At 43.0% G+C, this 19,605-nt stretch overlaps 1 protein-coding gene across 10 annotated transcripts in view; it reads right to left on the bottom strand.

Moving 5' to 3' along the window:
* Positions 1-19,605, bottom strand: part of fli1 (Fli-1 proto-oncogene, ETS transcription factor) — a 27,538-nt gene extending 7,933 nt beyond the window's left edge. The window contains exons 1-6 of one of the 10 annotated variants that reach the window (XM_068316979.1): positions 19,574-19,605; positions 17,886-17,970; positions 9,023-9,234; positions 8,742-8,893; positions 7,746-7,949; positions 877-945 (exon numbers count right to left, since the gene is read on the bottom strand). In XM_068316979.1, coding sequence (XP_068173080.1) covers positions 877-945; positions 7,746-7,949; positions 8,742-8,893; positions 9,023-9,234; positions 17,886-17,924 — 676 coding nt within the window. In that variant the 5' untranslated portion in view covers positions 17,925-17,970; positions 19,574-19,605. The other 9 variants (XM_068316978.1, XM_068316977.1, XM_068316976.1 and 6 more) reach the window with 9 other exon arrangements.

The raw sequence follows: 19,605 nt of genomic DNA, 5'->3' as shown, positions 1-19,605 counted from the left end.
ATAGGGTCCCTCATCCTGTGAGCGAGGCTATCTCTGTTATTCCAGTTCCTTTGCCTGTCTCTGGTGGTGACACCATATAACCCAAGTAAAGGATGTGCAGCCATTTCTTTTAACAGATACGCAACGCAGCCATCGCCTAGTTGGTGTTATGTCAGCACAAAAATAATGTTTGTAGAGTGAAAAGGTATCCAGAGGGAAAAGAGACCATCATCCTGAGCTGTCTGAGCTGTCGTGGGCGTCGTTCTTAGAAACTCAGTCTGGGTTTTGCAAGACTTCTACAAGGGTGAACCTCCCTCCACGGCTACAGTTATACGTTACAGAAGAAAATAGGTTGACGCAGCTTTTTCAAAATGACTGGCTAAAGCAAATCAACCGATATCAAATGTATTCAATCCAGTCTGTGGAATTTCTTGGCATCTAACTGGAGTGTAATAATCTTTTTTTTTTTTTATATATACAGTATATCCTCTCTCCATCCATACAGCAGAGACCCACACACGAACTCCAGTCTATCCTGAAGTAGCCAATCAGACTTCTCCTTCATCTTTACCATACATACAGTACATATAGTTGCTTTGCCATTTGCCTACAAAGCCTTTCTGGCCAACAAACTGCATCATCCACGGGCCTCACATCCAGCTTCTTCACCTCTGTTGTCGCCCTGCTGTCTCATGGTCATGCTGCTTTTGTCATCTTGTTAACACGCCTCCACAATAATGACACAAAAGGTGCACTTGCGCAGAGTTTTGTCATCACTGACTATGTACTTTTCTTGTGTTTGTCTGAAGCTGTCAGACATAAAACATCTACACCTACTCAGAAACACAGAAAAACAGTACGATGCAGGATAAAGGCTTAAATATCTGTGTTGCCTACCTTCTTTGGCAGCCAGGCGTGGGGATGGGTCTGTGTGAGATGGTGTGTTGTAGGATAGTGTTGAGCTACCTGAAATGGGACCAAAGAAAGCACTGTGACAAAAATGATACATCAACCACCCGTCCCATAATACATTACCTAATATTCAATGCTGGCATTTATTAAGAAAATTTGGATATTTTCAACACTCAAATTTCTTCATTTTTTAGTCATTTGTTTGCTGTAAGTGAAATTATCTGCTAACAACACAAATTGAAAGGGTTCCATAAATGACCAGCAGGTGGCAGCAGACGATTCAGCTCAATGACTTCAACTCCGGCAGTTATAGAGCCTTTTTTCATTTCTTTGTGATCCTGTTTGGGTCTTGAAAAATAATCTCAGAAGGAAAAACATTTCACGACACATAAATCAAGTCTCAAATAAAAGCGAATCCAGCAACACCGTCAGCCTGATTAAATGTAGGAAAACTCCTGGTAGCCTGACAGCAATTTAAAGAAAAACCCTCCTTCTGAATAATAAAGTCAAAGAAGCAAGACTCTGCATATGGCTGCCTATTCATTTCACCTTATGGAGCAGAACTCTGCTCCGCATTCCTCCACTTACACAGGCACCCTGGGCGGCACCAAAATGCTCTCTTAATTTTAGCTGCCCCCAGGCATAAATCAGCGAGTGGAAAAACAGACCCAAAAATGCACAGAGAAAACACACAAGTGGCTACTACGTGGGAAGTGTTAAGATTTAGCGCTAAGATGGCTAGCAGGGTGCCGAGTGGGGGAAGATCCATTTTTATGAATGAGGAGATCTGAGTTTAAAAAAAACCCAACCCCATACACACACACACACACACACACACACACACACACACACACACACACACACACACACACACACACACACACACACACACACACACACACACACACACACACAAAGTATCATGAAGCTGCTTTTGTTGGGGCTTTATGCAGGATCCTTAACTAACTGGCTGCTGGTGGGGTTGGAGGGTTAAGGGGGGGCCCATGGTGGCAGACTAGGGATCTGTTTTTTTAGGGGGTGGCTGTGGGGAAAGAGTGGGGTGCTCTGCTCACGTATCCTAACCTCCCGACACCCCTCCCCTCCCATTTCTACCTACTTCTTCCACAGCACCCCCAAGGCTCTGGGTCTAGTTTAGAAACCTGGGGGCCTCAGAACAGGGGAGCCATTGTATGAGGCAGGGTCCCTGCACGGCAATCAAACGCAGCTCCCCATACAAAAATAATTCCACACATTGAGCGTAAGCGCACGGGGGCAAGCCACCAAAGTACAATCTTTGGAATGGGGGGGGGGGTGTAGGGGAAAGATGAACATCGAGGAAAGGAGGGAGTGAGAGAATGGAGGAGAAAAAGGGGGCTGTTAACCCTTTTCCGTCTGCGTGCCACATATGTGGGTTAACCCAGACGGGTTAGCGGGCTAGCATTGTTGAGAAAAACCTCAAAACCAACCAGCTGAGAAAATTCAGGGCTGCCGTATGAAGGCGGGTGGGAGAGCAACGCCACAGCTGATGGTTCGGTGGAGGGAGTCTTGGCCGTGCTGCCTATTTATTTGGACGTATTTTTTTCTCTCTCTCTCTCTCTCTCCAAAAACAAACATGTCCCGGTAATCTGACAGCGCAGTGGGAGGACTGGCCAGTGTACGGCATTCAAGACCCTCATTCTCTCTTTTCCTTCCCCAGTCACATCTGCTCACAGTCTGGCTAGATTACATAACATCCACAAACAATTTTCTTTTCTCTCCTTCCTAGGACTGATGCTCTTTCAAACGGCCTCCAGTTTGGCATGACCAAAAAAACCCAAAAAAACGGAGGGGATACAGATATTGAAGAGGTTTGTGATTGATTTCCAGCCTCTGTTGTTTATTCTACAGAGATACTGACACCGCCGGTCAGACATGAGGTCTGAGATTCTTCAACAAGCTGAAAATCCCAGTCACCCAGTTTTGGGCATCTTCCCACCCTCAAGGGTTGCAAATGGACTCCAGCCAACAGTTAGTCCTCATTAACCTCTAGAAGATAATGCTGCACCAAGAAGCCAGTCTTCAATCTTGGATAGAAGACAGTTCCAAAGAGACCCCCCAAAGGAAATCCATCACGACCTACGTGAGCGGATCCTCACCTGATGGACCCCCACAGTCCAATGCTTGCTGGCAGGCGTCATTAAACATTATGCATTTCTCAATGAAACACACTTCTAACAAAGTGAGAACATCTTCATTCAAGAAAAAGCCACATTTGAATCAAAGACTGTCACATCCTACAGCTTTTCGAGACAGGCTTAACACCAACGCGCTCGTCTTTCCAGTGCAGGATGTGAAATTTGTCTGAATGTTGGATCTCACTGCTGGAAAAGATGTTCTCACCAGGCGGAAAGGACTTTTAACAGCACGAAAATAATCTTTGGAGGTGCAAACCGCTGCCGGACAGGAAATTCAGTTTGTGTTTATGAGCGTAGAATATCAAGGTTTCAAAAGCTGTGTCTACCATCACTTAAGGCTAATAGTCTCACAGTAAAGACGTTACAAACGTACCCAATAAGTAACCTGGTAATCCCATCTGATTGGCAGAGTACACCCCGGATAGAACACCAGACAGACTACCAACATGTCAACACCTGTGAACAGTCAGGAGCCACCAATGCACCGGTACCCCAAGATTAACAGGTACAAATTCACTTTCAGATTGTTGTCCAGAGTTAAACTGGGAAAGTTTCAAACAATACAGCCCTGTCTGAAAGGTTGTGTAACCATGAGCCAGGAGAAAAACAAGTTTAGGTATTACTCAGAGGTATCAGCAACAAAAATACTTTTAGGTAATAGAACTATTTGTTTGCCTTTGAAACAATAAATGTTGTCAGAATTAACTGCACTAAGAATGGAAAACAGGTTCACGTCTCACGATGTTTTTTCTCTTTCCCACTCGCCAAGTCCTGGCTCATTGGGGATTGTTGGGTCTCTGTTGAATAAAGACTCGGTCCAGATCTGTTCTTCTTAAGTGCCCTGAAGTAACTTGTGATTTGGTTCCATTCAGGGCCTACATAAAAGTGATTTGACTTAAATTGTCAGTTTTAAAGACAATCACTACATGAACTTCAGATTGTCATTTTGGCAGCTCAGCATAATTTCAACATCTGATTAACACTTATTGGGGAATAAATTAGCAAATAACAATAAATTCTAGCATTTCCTTTTGATAACCCATCAACAGATCTAGTAGAAAGAAGAAACATAAAAATATGGTGTGAATAAAATGCGGAGCTTTGGAGAAGTGCCCCATATCAACGTTCTTAATTAGCAGTTTTTGTTGAAATCATAGTTATAATGGGCCTCTAAGAAGCTAGATTAAATTACAGCTGAGCTCATCGCAGTGTTTACACGAATAGCAACTGCTTATTATCCACCTCCACTGATGCTAATGTGATATGTACATAAATTCCTGCAGCGCTGAGTGTCTGAAGCCCAGCAGTCCGAGTAAGATGCCCCTCCACGGCGGCGAGCGGCAGACGGCTGACAGCGGCGAGGGCGCGGGGCCAGATTATTGAGCCCCTGCGCGCCGGTGATAATCTGCCAATAGAAGGAACTAATGCAAAGGGAGCTCAATAAAAATGTTGTGAGGGAAGAAAGAGGAGAGAGAGAGAAAGAGAGAGCTCTCCAGACCTCCTTTTTTCCCTACTCAGCCTTCGAGCCCAGATGTTTATGGTCTGTATAAACTTTTGAGGGCCCGAGAATGTCCCCCACTCTGGAGCGAGCAGCAGCAGCGGTGCAGAAGCCCAGACTTATCACTCTCCCTCTCTCTCTCTTTCTCTTTCTCAGTGTGTCTTGACTCCCTCACTGTAAATCCATCCAGACATACAAGCAGCGACGACAGCTGGGAAACAGAACTATTGCTATTCTCCAACGGCACTCAATCATGACCACCTCGGAACTTTTCCACACACTTCTAAAAAATAGTTCACCCCCCTAAATTTATTTTTCTATCTCGCGCTCCCTTTTCTGTTTTGCTTGCTCACACCCTCCCGCTCTTGTCCTCAAATAACTACTGTAAAAATCCATCTGGTAAGAACATATTGAACCGTCCAATTTGCGTTCCTATACAGTGTTTGCTCTGAATTGCGCTTCTCCTTCTGTCCTTTTCCAACCTCTTATCCCTTTTCTCTTCTTGCACCTCCATGTGTGGAAGGATACAGCCTCTCGTTGTCTGAGGGTTGTTGTTTTTTTTTTTATGCTCGGCTCTCTTTTCCAGCACATGTGGTATCAAACCGACCTACATGGGTGCGATAAAGCAAACAGTCCGCGGTCCCTGCCTGACAGAGTAATTTGAACAAATTCTCAAATTGCACCCCAAATTGAAAGCACATTGGGGGTGCGGGTGGCCATCACTTATAAAAATCTGGATAAATGACCAACAAGGAAGCCAAAATAATGCACGGGCAACTAGCCTTGTTACCGTGAGCAGCTGGGTAGTGAGACAGATGCTACGGTTGTGCCCGCAGTGGCAGCACTTGTGAGTGTTTGTGCACATGACGTGGCAGGAATGCGTTGTTATGGTATGGCTGTAGGGTGGGGATGTGTGTCCTTGCCCAGTGTAGATATAAGACTTAATGGCTCTGAAGAATGTTAATCAGAGGTTAAATAAACACAACTCAAAGACATACATAATGCACACAGATGTGTATGAAATGATTCCAGTACCCCTTTGGATCAACGTTTTTTTTGGAGGAGGAGGATGGGGGTAATAAAAGATGGAACAGGGGGTTGGAGGAAGACATCACATGACCCGTAATCACTAATACTTCCAGGGCCGAAGACGCCATTTCCCCCTGTTCATCTTTTCTCTATTCCGGATGTTCCGCCAAGCTCCATCTCTCTTGAGTAAAGCCAGAGGTCTACTTTCCGGACAGGGTTACTCCTCATCTATGATTGTGCGTGGTGTTTGTTTGTGCCGTGGGGGGGGGGGGTAGGAGCGACTTTAGTTTCTAAATCATCAGCCCTGCAGGGTCTGTATAAACCTTCAACTCTCTCTGCCTTCTCGTCAGTCCTTAGACGTTCATTTACTAACACGGTTCCTCTTGCCCCTCAGGCCTCCGGTGTCAATAATACTCGCTTCTCGGAAGGCACCCAAAAACGGGTCAGCCGGTCCAGGCACGGGACGGGGAGCATTCATCTTTTTGATTGTCGGGAAGGGATCCAAAGCAATTTCGACTTGCAAGTGGAGAGGATTCCTGAGACATTTCTTCTGTCTCCAAAACACACAAGGTCTAAATCAAAAAAAGGGCAGAGTTGTGGTGCAGCACGCCTAAGCCGTGGCTAAGTCCCACAGCCAGTGGCCATAATGAAAACTGCTCTGCAGAGTGTGCCCAGTGGCGGTCAGACAGATCCACCCGCTGCACCGCTGCACAATGAGGCTGTTATATTCATGACAAGCATCTCTCTCTCTCTCTCTCCCCAGACGCTGTGCATAAAGAAAACTGTTGACACCCACAAAATACAGTTCCCATTACATCACACTAAAGTCCATCACAATTTCTTAGGAATAATGTTAAATTTAGTTAAGCCATCAGTCACTCCACCCAACGCGGTGTCATAATATTCTGCCACCACAGCAGAGGCGGCTCTATTTTATTTTAAAATACAGAATGAGAAGAATGCAAAAATGGGTGGAAATATGTACATCTGACAATTACATTACTCACAAATTGCTTGCTTTATACCCAACTTAAACTTTGTCTGGATTTGAAAAAGAACATGCACCTTTGATTCCAACATTGAAAACAAATTTCACTTATTAAAAAAAGGTATTTTGCATACCGCTTCAAAAAAAAAAACTGGCTTTTGTTTCCCCACCGGAACATGAAGGATTGTGCCGACAAAGTCTTCAAAGGTTCAATTTAAGTTACCTCCATTGCAAATTGCAGATAAACTTCATTTACTGTGCTGAACACACAGACCAAGCACCATTCCCGAGGCAATGCACCTGGGCTTCATCTTTCTAGACCATGTGGAATAAGGCACTGCGACGTCAAGTGGGGTATGTAGCCGATAGTTATCTCGAGCTGGGAAAGAAAACCTCTTGGTTTCCACAGCTCTGCTTAATACTGGGTAGCCATTATAGAGAAATGAGTTTCCAGTAAAAGCAATCTCATTGTTTATGAATGGTAATGTGAGTATAGTGCGTGACAAAAAAAAAAACTGTCATGTTGTTAGCTTGGGTTTTGGCGTTTTATTTTTGCTTTTCTTTGCCTTCTCATCTTATGAAAAGAGCTTTGTGTTTTGACTGAAAGTTGATTTTGACCTCCGTTCTTTGGCAAAGACGCCAAAACAGAATTCAGCTTAAGCAAAAACAGTCAAACGTTCAGCAGAAGTAACGAGAGAGAAGTTCGCCAAGTTTACTGTTAAATGTTTCTACCTTTAGGTTGTAAAAAATTGTTTTGTTATTGGAGATTTCTTCTACCTGCACCCAGGAGGGTATTAAGGGATTATTTGCATTTATGTTTGTCTTTTGCTGTCTATTAGCAAGATCACACCAAAATCTTTATTGATGGATTTTTATAAAACTTTGAGGCAAGGAAAAAAAACTGCATTGCAACATAAGTTTTATTTTTACATTCTCTTCAAGAAGCACTTAAGCTTAAACTGCTTGACAGATTATTTGATAGATGAGTGGGCATTTCCCAAATTGTGTGACTTTGTTGACCAAAACTGTGGCAAAAAAAAATGTTTTTAATTGTGACGAAGACGAGCCAGAGCAAAGACAAAACTCCAAGATGAGACAACACTGCCAACAATTTAACATCTTTTACTTTAACTATTCTCATTTAAATTACTGAAAGTGTACTCACTTTCCCTGAGGTAATTGAGATGAGACAGGAGCACTTCTGCGTTGTACATGGTGGTGAGCCGGAGGAAGTCGTCCTTGCCCATCTTGCACAGGTCTTTTCCATCAGTGTTCTGAAACATGGCCGTGTCGATCTCCAACAGGCCGTACTCCTTGATGGCCCACTCCAGCCACTGACGCACGTGGTCCTGGGACCACAAGGCCGGGTCTGTGGGACAACGGAAGAAGAAAGGAACTCAACGACAGATATCTCAGAAGGCAGAGCTTAGCGAAGCTCGCGTCTGACAACGGTAAAGGTGATAGGAGAAAGGAACAAATTGGAAACAGGAATTTTGCATCAGTAGCAGATTTTGTTCAGATCCTTGTAAATATCCTTGGTCTTATTTCAAACACATGGATAAAATTTGTTTTGGTGGGGTGACTCAACACCCCACAGTAAGCATTGATTGCTCCATCACACTTAGCATTGTAGGATATTCTACATAGTTCTGTATCACAAGAAGAAAAACTAAAAAGCTGAAAAACCGCCGAGTACTCCTTGTTGTTTGATGACCTACATGGAGAACCTATAGGCTCATTTTTGGGGAACTGTCCTCATTCTCCTTGACTTGCAGGCTTAGTTGTTACAAAGCCTTAAAATTACCTTTTCTAAGGGCCATAACTCTAAAACAGCACTTGTTACTACTTCGACTGTTTTTATTTCACTTATTGAAAGATCCAATTCATGAGTCCAGAGAAGAAATATAGAGGTCTGGCAGAAAAACAGACATCTCTACCTGCCCACATTCCGTCCAGCTCCCGGGAGTAACATAAAAAATTGGAACAATACTTTACTCCGTGAACCCGTAAAGGAGAAAAAGGACTCGTAAATATTTACGGCACTGGCAAAATGTGTGAAGTGATTGTGCCTGAAATCACAACGGCAGCAGAGAACATAGCAAACACATCCAGAACAACTTACACCTGTGTGTTATTTTATGTGCAGATTTTTGTTCATCACCTGCGGGCACGATGACTCTCCGCTCATTGGTGGTCATGTTGGGGGGAGGGGCATTCTTCTCATCCATGTAGTTTCCATAGTTCATCTGAGATGTGTCATTACCCCCCACCAGCTTATTACATTTACCCACGCTGCAGTCCACTGGAGACTCCCTGCTGCATAAACACCAGGAGAAACGTTGGTAAAAGTTAATCGCAAAAAAAAAAAAAAAATTTTAAAAAGCATCTGCATTTATAGAAAATATCTAAAGAATATAAAAAGTGCTGGACATTACGACTTACCTGGAACCGTTCATGTGCTCGTATTCTCTCTTGACATTGACCCTGACAGGCTGGTTGATCCACTCCTGCTGTGGGGGTAGGGGGTTGATTTTGTGGGTCTGACCATAGTCCTGTGCTCCAGATGCAGTCATGTCTGTTTTGGGGAGAGGGGCAGCAGCAGCGTATGGAGGCTCGAATAAGGACTGGTCTTCACTCACCACTGATAGCGCCTCCTGTGGGTGGAAAATCAATTAATCTTTGTGTCTACCTTCACATACTTTACAATTTATGAGAAAATTCCAATATGTGAACATCTTGGGGAAACATTAACTGCTTTCTCATAGCGAGCTTATCTTATATTAGAAAGCCACACCTTCCAGTACCTAAAATGCTCTCTAATCAGATGGATTTAAGATATGTGACACTTTTTGGACTGGAATCTGCTGGTAGCCAATTACATAACAGAGTTTCTGCATGTATTGAAAAACATTAGACATGATGTGTTGCTTCCTCCTGCTCCTTCATGCTAAGCAAAGCTAACCAACCATAGCTACGTCTGCCATGGAGCTTAAATTTTACCCCATTTATGTGTTTGTTTACTTGCTTGGTTTGCTAACAAGATTACAAACCCATTTAAGTTTGCTGTTAAATGGGTAAAGGATGCAAATCCAGGACTTTTTGCCTCACTTATTTTAACATTATGGCATTGTTTGTTGTTTTTACATCGCTCCTAATTCCACACAAGCTACTGGAAAAATATCCTGAAGTTAAAAAAGACATTTAACACCTACATTTCCAGTTGCATTGGCATCATTCTTCCTCATCTAAGACAGGCAAGAATGACAAGACTGCACAGATAGAACTCAAACCTCTCAGAACTCAGGAGTTCTGATGTCAAAACTTCAATCTTTTGTGTATTTTTGTTTACAGTAATTATGTGCAGTTATTGGTCATATCGCAGTCTGGCATCCTAAGTCGTTTGTGTTTACAGACCACATAGCAACCACCGCTTCCTGTTGATGTTGGGATGACTTCGATCGTGCCCACACTGGAGGGAAACACAGTTGTGGGCTTGGGCGCCGTGACCATATTGGTTTTTTCATATCAGACAAATAAATAATTCTAATCAAAATGTAATGTTTACTGTCTGAGCGGGAAATTTTTAAATATTCTATATCGAATCTCTCAGACACCTGGATGCATAATCATTTTCTATCATAGTGCACTAAAGCCTCTGTCATGTCCTGATTTGTCTTGTCTGCCAGGCCGCCCTCCACAGCTGAAGACTCAACAGAAGTGTGTGCGTGTGTGTGTGCGTAGAGGGGGGGGGTTCACAACCATACTGACCCCACCGCTGTGGCTCAGCTGGAGCAATGTAAGTTTATTAAAGAAAACAAACGCAAAAACTCAGGGCTAGCCAAGAAGCCATGATGTTATGTGTTTTCCAACATGCTCCATGCTGTATTGTCCCAGAGGTTCTTCATGGGTCACTTTTTAACATACAATTGTCACTGGTGAGCGTCTGACAGTGAACACCGTCTGGCGATGTTATCGTCCGATACCAGTGGCAGGCATGTTCTAGAAGGCCAGTCACTGTTCTAATTACTTTATTCTTTATAATTAAAAGCAATCAAACACAGGAAAAAAATAAATAAATCATTACAGTCATGCATTTCTGCTGAGGATTAAGCTCGTGTCTGATGCACATCTGGATCTGATAGGATCTGATGGCAGAGCTTAGACTGAGACGTGTCTAATTCCACAGTGCTGAATTATTTCATTCCAAAATGCCACATATCTGCCTCGGGGGAAGAAAAAAAAAAAAAAGCTACTTGATATTCATTGATCAATATTTCCAGCATGTGTTCATTTGCATTCTCCAAAATGTTGCTTTTATTAAATCAGAATCCTCATGATCTCACATAACTTCAGCCTCATTCCATTCTAAGACATCTAATGCAAGAAGTAAGTTTTCTCTCCTACGTGTTTTAATGACAAAGGTCTCTTTCTGTGCAAAGGTTTTAAAAAAGTTGTATTTACATATAACCAAACACACAAAAGCTTAAGTGCTCATCAAACCCCAACTACTTTAATTCCACTTATGATTCAGTAACAGAAAATGTCAGAAGAAGCCTTCTATAATGTGGAGTTGTGAAGACTACATAATTGCACTATAGTGCCCTCTTTTGCCACAGACCCACTACTGGTTGTCTTGTACAAAAAGCATTCATAAATAAAGTTTTAACCATCTTTTTTTTCAGCCGCTTTTAATAAAAGTTATATCATCGTGATAGTCTGGTTAAGTTCTTCTTGAATAACAGACATTTTATTCCACTTTTCTTCTCCTTCTGTTAGAAAACGTTACGCCTGATATCAAATTCAAATCTTTTTGCATACGCAGCTACTTTCATAAAATACTCTCCAAGGTAATGGGTGGATAAAAAAGGCTGGACCTCTCCAGAGTATTTGACCGTCTCGCCAGAATTAGATTTTCCAGTGATTTCATCAGCAGATCCATCATAGTCTGAGCCCTGGCAGCATTCACTATCTGAGGAAAGCACACCAGCTAGTCTGTAGATGATAAAGTATAGAAGAGTGAGGGAATGTCTCATTGCTGCTCGATAAGGACTTTGTCAACTGCTGCACATTTACAATGACATATCAGACCGTGCAATTAAAGCAATGATTGGCAAGTGTGGTATGACTGTGAAGATTGCAGACGGTTGTTTTCTTAAAAAAAAAAAAAAAAAAAAGGAACACAGACCACCAACACCCAGAGAAACTGAAAGACAGACCAGCGCCAGACCAGTGCCTGTGTTTTCTTTCCAGTATCAGCAGGGAACACACACTCATACTGTTACAGAGCATGTGACGGTTACACTTAGTCGTGTGTCCAAAGACAGCACGCAACTCTCAAATTTCTGAAGAGGATCCCATCTGAATACGATTCTTAAAGATCTGATCTCAAGAAGCATTTTTTGTGCAAAAAGAGAAATAAAATCCTAATTCTGTCATTTTTGCTAAATATCTTTCTACAGCATCCCAGACAAGGAAGGGGTGGAAACCCCCCCCCCCCCCACACACACACACACACACACATACACACACACACACACACACACAAATGAAATACATCATGCCTCAGCAGTTAAGCTGCAGGCCCCATTAAAAGCATTGTGTGAGTGTGACACCTGCTGGGAACCACCTCTGTTCTGTTTACATCAGCCAAGTCTATCTATCCCAATGCGTCACGACGCGTCTGGAGCAGATTGGATGCGTGTGCATTCTCCACATCCAGGGTACACGTGTGACTGCCTGACGTTCACACGCAGCCACCGAGCAGGAGCCACCACCAGGAGGAGGATGAGGAGGAGGAGGAGAAGGAGGAGAAGGGGGGGGGGGGGCATTCCTGCCTTTTGTTTAAGGAGGAAGAGGAAACCTGTCAGGAAAAGATTGTGTAGAACAGGAAGCTCTCATGGCTAGAGAGCCCTTCCTCTCTTTAAACGCGCATGAATGCAGCTAGAAGCCAGACATTTATACCCAGCGTTTCGATTATGATTGCATTAACTGTCACGATTTATTTATTACTCGTAAACATCCAGGCTGAGACTCTCCTCTCATCCGGCAGAAGGCAATCATCCGCAAAAAAAACAGAATAAAAACCATTACAACGCTGCGAGCGGTGGATGGCGGAATTTAAGTGACGAGATGCAGCCTGACATTTTTTTTTTTTTTTTTTGCTTGGCCAACGTTTACACTCTCCCAAAACTCACACCACACCCAACCGCCACAAACCCGCTATTTCACATTAAAAAAAAAAAAGTCACACAACACTTCAGCAACAATAAGAGAAAATTAAAACGTTTCATTCCTGCGGGATTACACTTGTTCACCGGGGACACACACACACACGCACACGCACGCTGAACGCATCGCAGGGTGAACTAATCGGGACTTGCCATTCAACATCTGGTGGCTGCAGCCATAATGCATCTGGAATTTAACTGTCGGGAGGAGATGAGCCGAAAGTTGACTTAAACCGGCGCTCTCGACTACCAACAACATTTCAAAATAGTTGTGTAACTATAAAAAGGAGCAGGCCGAGGTATCATTGTGAAGCCCTGCGGTTTAAAGTGTTGTAAACTGAGCTGTTACCGCATGAAGTTACCAAATGACAGCTTTGCGTACAGCCTCGACAAAAAGCTCCTCTGTGACAGGCGGAGCGGGAAACAAAACCGAACAGCAGCAAAAAGGACAAACACAAATTTCATTTCTTCAATATCAAACCATAATAGTTTTTTGTTTTTGTTTTTTTAGGGGGGGGGGGGGACCCACGACAGGATCTTCGGACCGAGCCGGGCGATGCGCCACACCGCCGTTGCGCAGCTCGACACATCGTATACATCGGTACATCCAGCCATGGCTATTGGTCAGTTAACGCTGCCCAGATTTAACCAAACCTTCAGAGACGTGAATTAAATCTAAAAGAAAGTCTACAACGTGATATGCGAAAGAAACAGTCGCTCCGGTCGCTTCTCCAGACGTGCGTAATTGGTGCCCCCTCATAAAAAAAAAAAAAAAGAAAAATTCCAAAGCGTGATTCTGATTTAGCCCCGGAATCCACAACGTAGCGTATCCAGAAAAACAGGCAGCGTATTGAAAAAGGAAAGTGGATACTTTCAAATAAAGAGGAAAGGGAAGGAAATCTGGTTACCGCTTTCAACCCGAGAGAAAAAAGCCGCTCATCGTCGTCAGATTGGAGTCCCAGCTCACAGAAACGACACAGAGGGGCATTTCAACCCAACGCTTAAAAAAGGAGGCGCAACTCCGCAAAAGCAGTCTCCCACAAACTCATACACCCCGTTCTCCACCCTTACCTTAATAGTTCCGTCCATTTTGCGCAATTTTCAGCGGACCTCGACGATATCCCAAACATGACACGCTCCTGAATTAATTCCAGCCCCCGGTATGTGGCGGAGAGAAAGAGACACTTTTTACCGGATTGAGTTTTTTCTTTCCTCTAAATTTGGGAAGTGAAGTCACCGCTGTTGAGAAGGTTGAGAAGGAAGCTGTGTGTCACCGAAAGCCCTGCCTTCAAAAAAGCAGGATACTGTCCCAGAGAGATAAGCAGGGAAAACAATTGAGTGTTCGCTCTGCTGTTATGTTTTTCTGTTCGGAAATATTTACAGGATGACTGCCTGCGTTGTGCACAGCCATCGCCATGTAGCCTGCTGTTGAATAGGTTGTGTAGTTTTTGCTTTCCTAGTCATGTCACAATTTTTGTGGAGGGGGGGGGGGTTGCTGTTTATCCCACTTGTAAATTATTTCTGCAAACACGGACAGAGCTTTTCTGGAATGAGGTTTACTGTCGCAGGATCTCTTAAGTCATGCGATTCCATGTTTAAGTGCGTTTTTTTTTTTTTTTTAGTTCACGCCTACACTTTTTAGACTTGCGTCTGGCCATGCCTCCATCCCTCTGTAAATCAACCTATTCCGTGTTCACATATATTTCATAGAGAAAGTAATACTTTAAGTTGTAACGTTTACGTGGACAGACGTTCCTCCTAGACTCGCTGCTGACGGAGATCTAAATCAGGGGGAACATGAACACCTTTGACAGAAGTTGTTGCAACCTTGTCTTTTCTTCTTGTGGATTTTTTTTTTTGTGTTACAGCTCCATGTGAAGCTTCTGTGAAGTTTTCCCTGAGACCATTAATAAAATCCAAGAACTCAGCTCGTAACCGCGCTGCAGTCTGAAGGTCTGCTCTACACGTGTGCGTCTGTTGTTCCCGCACAAGATTCATCCACAATCCACCAAAGCGCGCAAAGAAGGACAAAAATGTTTATCGTGATTGTTATTATTTAATCTATCATCCATGTTGAGAGTCAGCCTCCCTCCCCCCCTTACACGTCTGTGTTTAAAATCCCCCACCCCCTATAGTTAGTTTTTCTTTGCGTCTGAATTGCCCTCATCAATTCAAGCATAATTTTGGTGCAGATGCCAGACGTGGAGCCAGAGCTCCGAAAGTGACCCAGGCGAATAACACTTAAAAAAATCAGTCAAGTTTCACAAACTTACTGTCATATATATATATATATATATATATATATATATATATATATATATATATATATATATATATATATATATATATATATATATATATATATATATATATATATATATATATATATATATATATATATGTTAACTTATTCTTAAAAGCTTAAATGGAATCCAGATTTTGCTACTTAAGTTCTTTCATGGACTTTTAAACAGGCTTTAGTTGCCCACTTTGGGGAAACACACAGATTTCCAAAAGAAAACAACTTCAGATAAGAACAAAAAAAAAACTTTACAGTTTTATTACATCCACAAAAATATAAAGTGATTTAAGGTGGAATGATGTTGATGAATATTTTTTGCAGTGTTGGGGTTCTGCCTCGGGGAGCGGCCTCAGAGTGGGCGCACAGACCGAATGACAGCAGGGCTGGCCTGTCTGCGCTGGAGCTGGGGGTCTGGTGGGGCTAAGGGCCCCCACCCTTGGGACCACCACATCTGGATCCTGCTAAGGGTCAAGGCTTCTCCTGCCCGAGGCCAATTCAGGCTCTTATAATTAAGGGAGACACCTTGTTTAACTCTTCATTGACTGGTTTTGCCTTATTTTTATAGCCCACATTTTGTCTGTGTTTCATATATGTAGGAAAATTATTGATAAAGAACCTAAACAAATAAAGAGTTGCTTGATAACTGACCTCGAACTGGTGATTCTCCATACAAGGCTTTAGAATCAGTCACAAAAGTTTCAGTTTTCTACCCTGATGAGCTTATTTGGGTCTATTTCATCACTTTCCATCAACGAAAAGGCAAATTTACCCTCCACTCTTGTTTTGTGTAAATAACTGAAATGCAGTGTCACTGAAACTTTACAGGAAACCTATCAAATGGCACACAACCCTTGACTTTCCCTGAGACGCCAAACCCCCAAATCTAAGAACCCCTCAACGTCAGTTTGCCTTAGACGATCGCCCCACGACTCAGTATCAAAATACCTGCCATACCAGTCCTTCGGGCTTATTGGTGAGAATGGGGAACCAGGACCAACCAAGACCATAATGAATACAGCGGTAACAAACATTTTGGAAGGCCAATAAACAGATGCAAGTCGGTTTACACAGTGGACCACAGAACATCTGGCTTGCTGCTGGAACTAGACAGCCAGACATTTCTTCCTCACACCACCAGCCATACTCTGTCTCTGCACCGGGGCAACCAGCCAGAGGGGGTGAACACATGCAGACTTCATGTTCAGCAGTCCATGCACATCCTTTCTCTTTAAGCTTATATTTAGTCATATTGTGGAGAGAGTTTAGTCACAGGAGAGAAAGATTGGAAAGGAAGTTTCTATTTGTTGCGCAAGCTTCACAAATGGAAATGAAGTTGAAAAATAAAGGAATAAAAAAAGAAGAGAAGAGAAATGTTCCCTCTCAACAATCTGTGAGTGTTAAGTCTGCAGTCTTACAATCAGATCATTTCTTCTCTTGTGTTAAAAGACAACTAGATTCAAAATACTGAGGGCATACGCATGGAGTCTGCAGCACATAGACATGAACTGTCTGGCCCCATTGCTCTAGGCCATAATTAATTTGAGATTTATTTTTATTGGAGAGTTCCAGTCTCGCCTGGCCTTAACCAAACAAAACCAAATGCCGAGCGGGGGATTCGCTTGAATGAGGAATATTTCTTTAGATTTCGCGCTGAGGCATGCCACATTCTGACCAATATCTCCCTCAGTGTGAGCGAATCGTACGCAAAAAGACACACAGCCCGAATCCAGGCAGGATATAAAAGAATAACATCATTGGAATCAGAAGAATCAGAAATAATCCAGCTTGTATTTAAATGGAGGAAACTATGAACTGCAAGAACTGTAAAATTGACAGCAGTCCTACACTAACAGAGTAGGAGTTACTGGCTTGCTGTGTATTTTAGAGCAGAAAGACTCATTTAAGAGCATATTTCCTCTTAAACATTATACTCAGCTCTTTCACAACAAATCAGGAATTGTTCAGAGCCCAGAAGCTGCAGTGGCACAAACGCTGCAGTTGGATGAAAAGGGCCCTTATTCAAAAAAAAAAAAAAAAGGGAAGTAAGTCTTCAAAACATTCACTCGCCTTTGGAAAAATACCTTGATTATGAAGATATTACCAAAGCTCGGTTTTTCACAATGGCTTATTTTAATGAGGCTCAACCAGAACAGTCACCCACTGTAGATGATGGATGGCAGCAAAAAGTGCACGTTGAACTTGACTTTACACGGTCATTATCCAGTCATACACGGGTTGATATTAAAAATGTATACACGCATTTAACGGTATGACTGTCTGGGATATGTAGCAGTTGCAGGTATTTACGCTGCGCCAAAACGCGACGCAGGTTTTCTTTTTTTTTTTTCTTCTTCTTCTTTTTTTATGTGAAAACCAGATGTGTGCTGTTTGCTTTATTTACGTTCTCTGGAGAGGGAGAGAGAGAGAGAGAGAGGGAAAGAGAGAGAGGGGGAGAGAGAGAGGGGGAGAGAGAGAGGGAGAGAGAGAGAGAGAGAGAGAGAGAGAGAGAGAGAGAGAGAGAGAGAAGACATTGTGTGAAGCTAAACTTTTAATTCTGCAAAAGAAAAAAAAAATCAACAGGTCTTTTTCTAAATTCTAATCACGTGGCCTCTGTGATCAATATGAAACAGAATGCGAATTATGAAATTATTACTTTCTAATGCAACAGACTTTACATTAAAGAGCAAAAACAAACAATCACCAAAAAAAAAGAGAGAAAAGAAATAAAGGTGTTTCCCTCCAACATTACCTGATCGAAGAGACGGTGGTGTCTTACCTTGACGTAAGACGAAGTGTCAGGGACAGTTTGAAACATGTCGACTTGACAGACAGGCCCAAGGGTGCTCGTTATCCAATGGGCTCTGGGAATAAGGAAAATACCATCATTAATATTTATTTTAACCCAACGCGCGTCAAAGTGGGGGAAACATCACTTCCTGCACTGACGCACATGGCGTTACCACTTCCCCTAAAATAAAGGGAAAGCTGCTTAATGCCCCAACCCCACCCCACCCCGCCTACCCCACCCCCGGTGCGCCTGACAACACACGCATCCCCTTTGATTCATTCAAGACCTCATTTTTCTCCAGAGTGGTCAGAAGTATCAGTTGCGGCCAGGTTTTAATTATTGTCTGTACATTAGCAAACACCAGCAGATGGAAATTACACCACCGGCTTGGATGGATGAATTACTCCAAGTCGCCCAATCGGAGCTGGACAGCTAAAAGGAGGGCCCCATCCCCAACCCCCATCAAGTTTTTCCCCCCAAAGCTTACCACATATTGAAACACTTTTCGCTTTAATAAGTGCAGCTTACAAAGTCTAGGGTGAAAGGGCACGCAGAGGACGGTGCCTTCAGCCCTTCCCTCCCTGCGCAATCATTAGGAAAGCAGTGGCACAAATAGCTGTTATATAGACTGTGTGATGAGGCAAATGGACGCATGTGGGCCTCTCTGCTGGCATCCAGGACGCACAGTTAAAGTTCAACGCATCTTAACAAGGCCACAGGGACGTTATTCTGCTGTTCAGTAGCGTGCCTCGACCTCTCTGGATTATAAGTAACCAATCAGGAACATTTCAGGCCGGCTATATTTAGCATAGCTATCAGTGGATGCAGACCACGGGGCCTAGTGATCTCAGGCCTGACAAAAGAAATTCCAACTAAAAACACAAATCAAACAACAAATGAGGACTCATGTCCTCCGTTGCGCAATGTTCTGCTTTAGGCCTGGTTTAACATTGTAGTTATTATTTTATTTATCCACAATTCTTGCCACCTGATAAATTAGTCAAGGAACGTGGCATGGTTTAAATACTTGTAGGGGACCAGTAGGGGTTTTTTTTTTCTTCTGCAGGCAAACGCAACGCTTGCCTCATAAAGTTTCCCAAATGCATCCAATTTCTACACGGTAAAAAAAAAAAAAAAAAAAAAAAAAAAAAAGCGCGTAGGATTCCGCATCTGCAGCCAATTAGGCGGAGGAGGACTGGTGAATAACGGCGTGAACCTCCCTCCGAGACGGCCCCGTGGGCCGGGACCCCTCTAGTGTTACATTTTAAGCATCTTACCTTGCCGTTATCCATCATAAACGAGAGCCAACTGATTTTCAGCTAATACGCATTCATTATTTTTTTTTTCCCCTTGCCCATAACCTTCTAGAGTAAGTAAGCTGACAAACATTTCAAGTGGCGCATTTCGCAGTTGTAAAATGTTGGAAATAAAATCAATCTTTGACGAACAAGTGATGCATCAACACAAGGATAGAAACCATTAATCAACATCGTCTCTTTATTGACCGATGCGCATGAAATATAGGCCTTTTTACGTTCTACGTTTTGAATAATCAGCCCGATCATCAATAAAAACAAGAGAAAATGATCTATCATCCTTCTGCAGGCGCACTTTCGCTGCAGTTTGCGCCACTCCCGCGAACGCTAAAAACACTTTGCGCTTCTCTCCGCACTCACCTGTCGTTTCCGCGTTCGCCTTTCGCTCTTTC

This window comes from Antennarius striatus, chromosome 6 (genome assembly GCF_040054535.1).
Source record: "Antennarius striatus isolate MH-2024 chromosome 6, ASM4005453v1, whole genome shotgun sequence".
In the NCBI taxonomy this organism is placed as follows: Eukaryota; Metazoa; Chordata; class Actinopteri; order Lophiiformes; family Antennariidae; genus Antennarius; species Antennarius striatus.
This window is presented reverse-complemented; position numbering and strand designations above follow the sequence as displayed.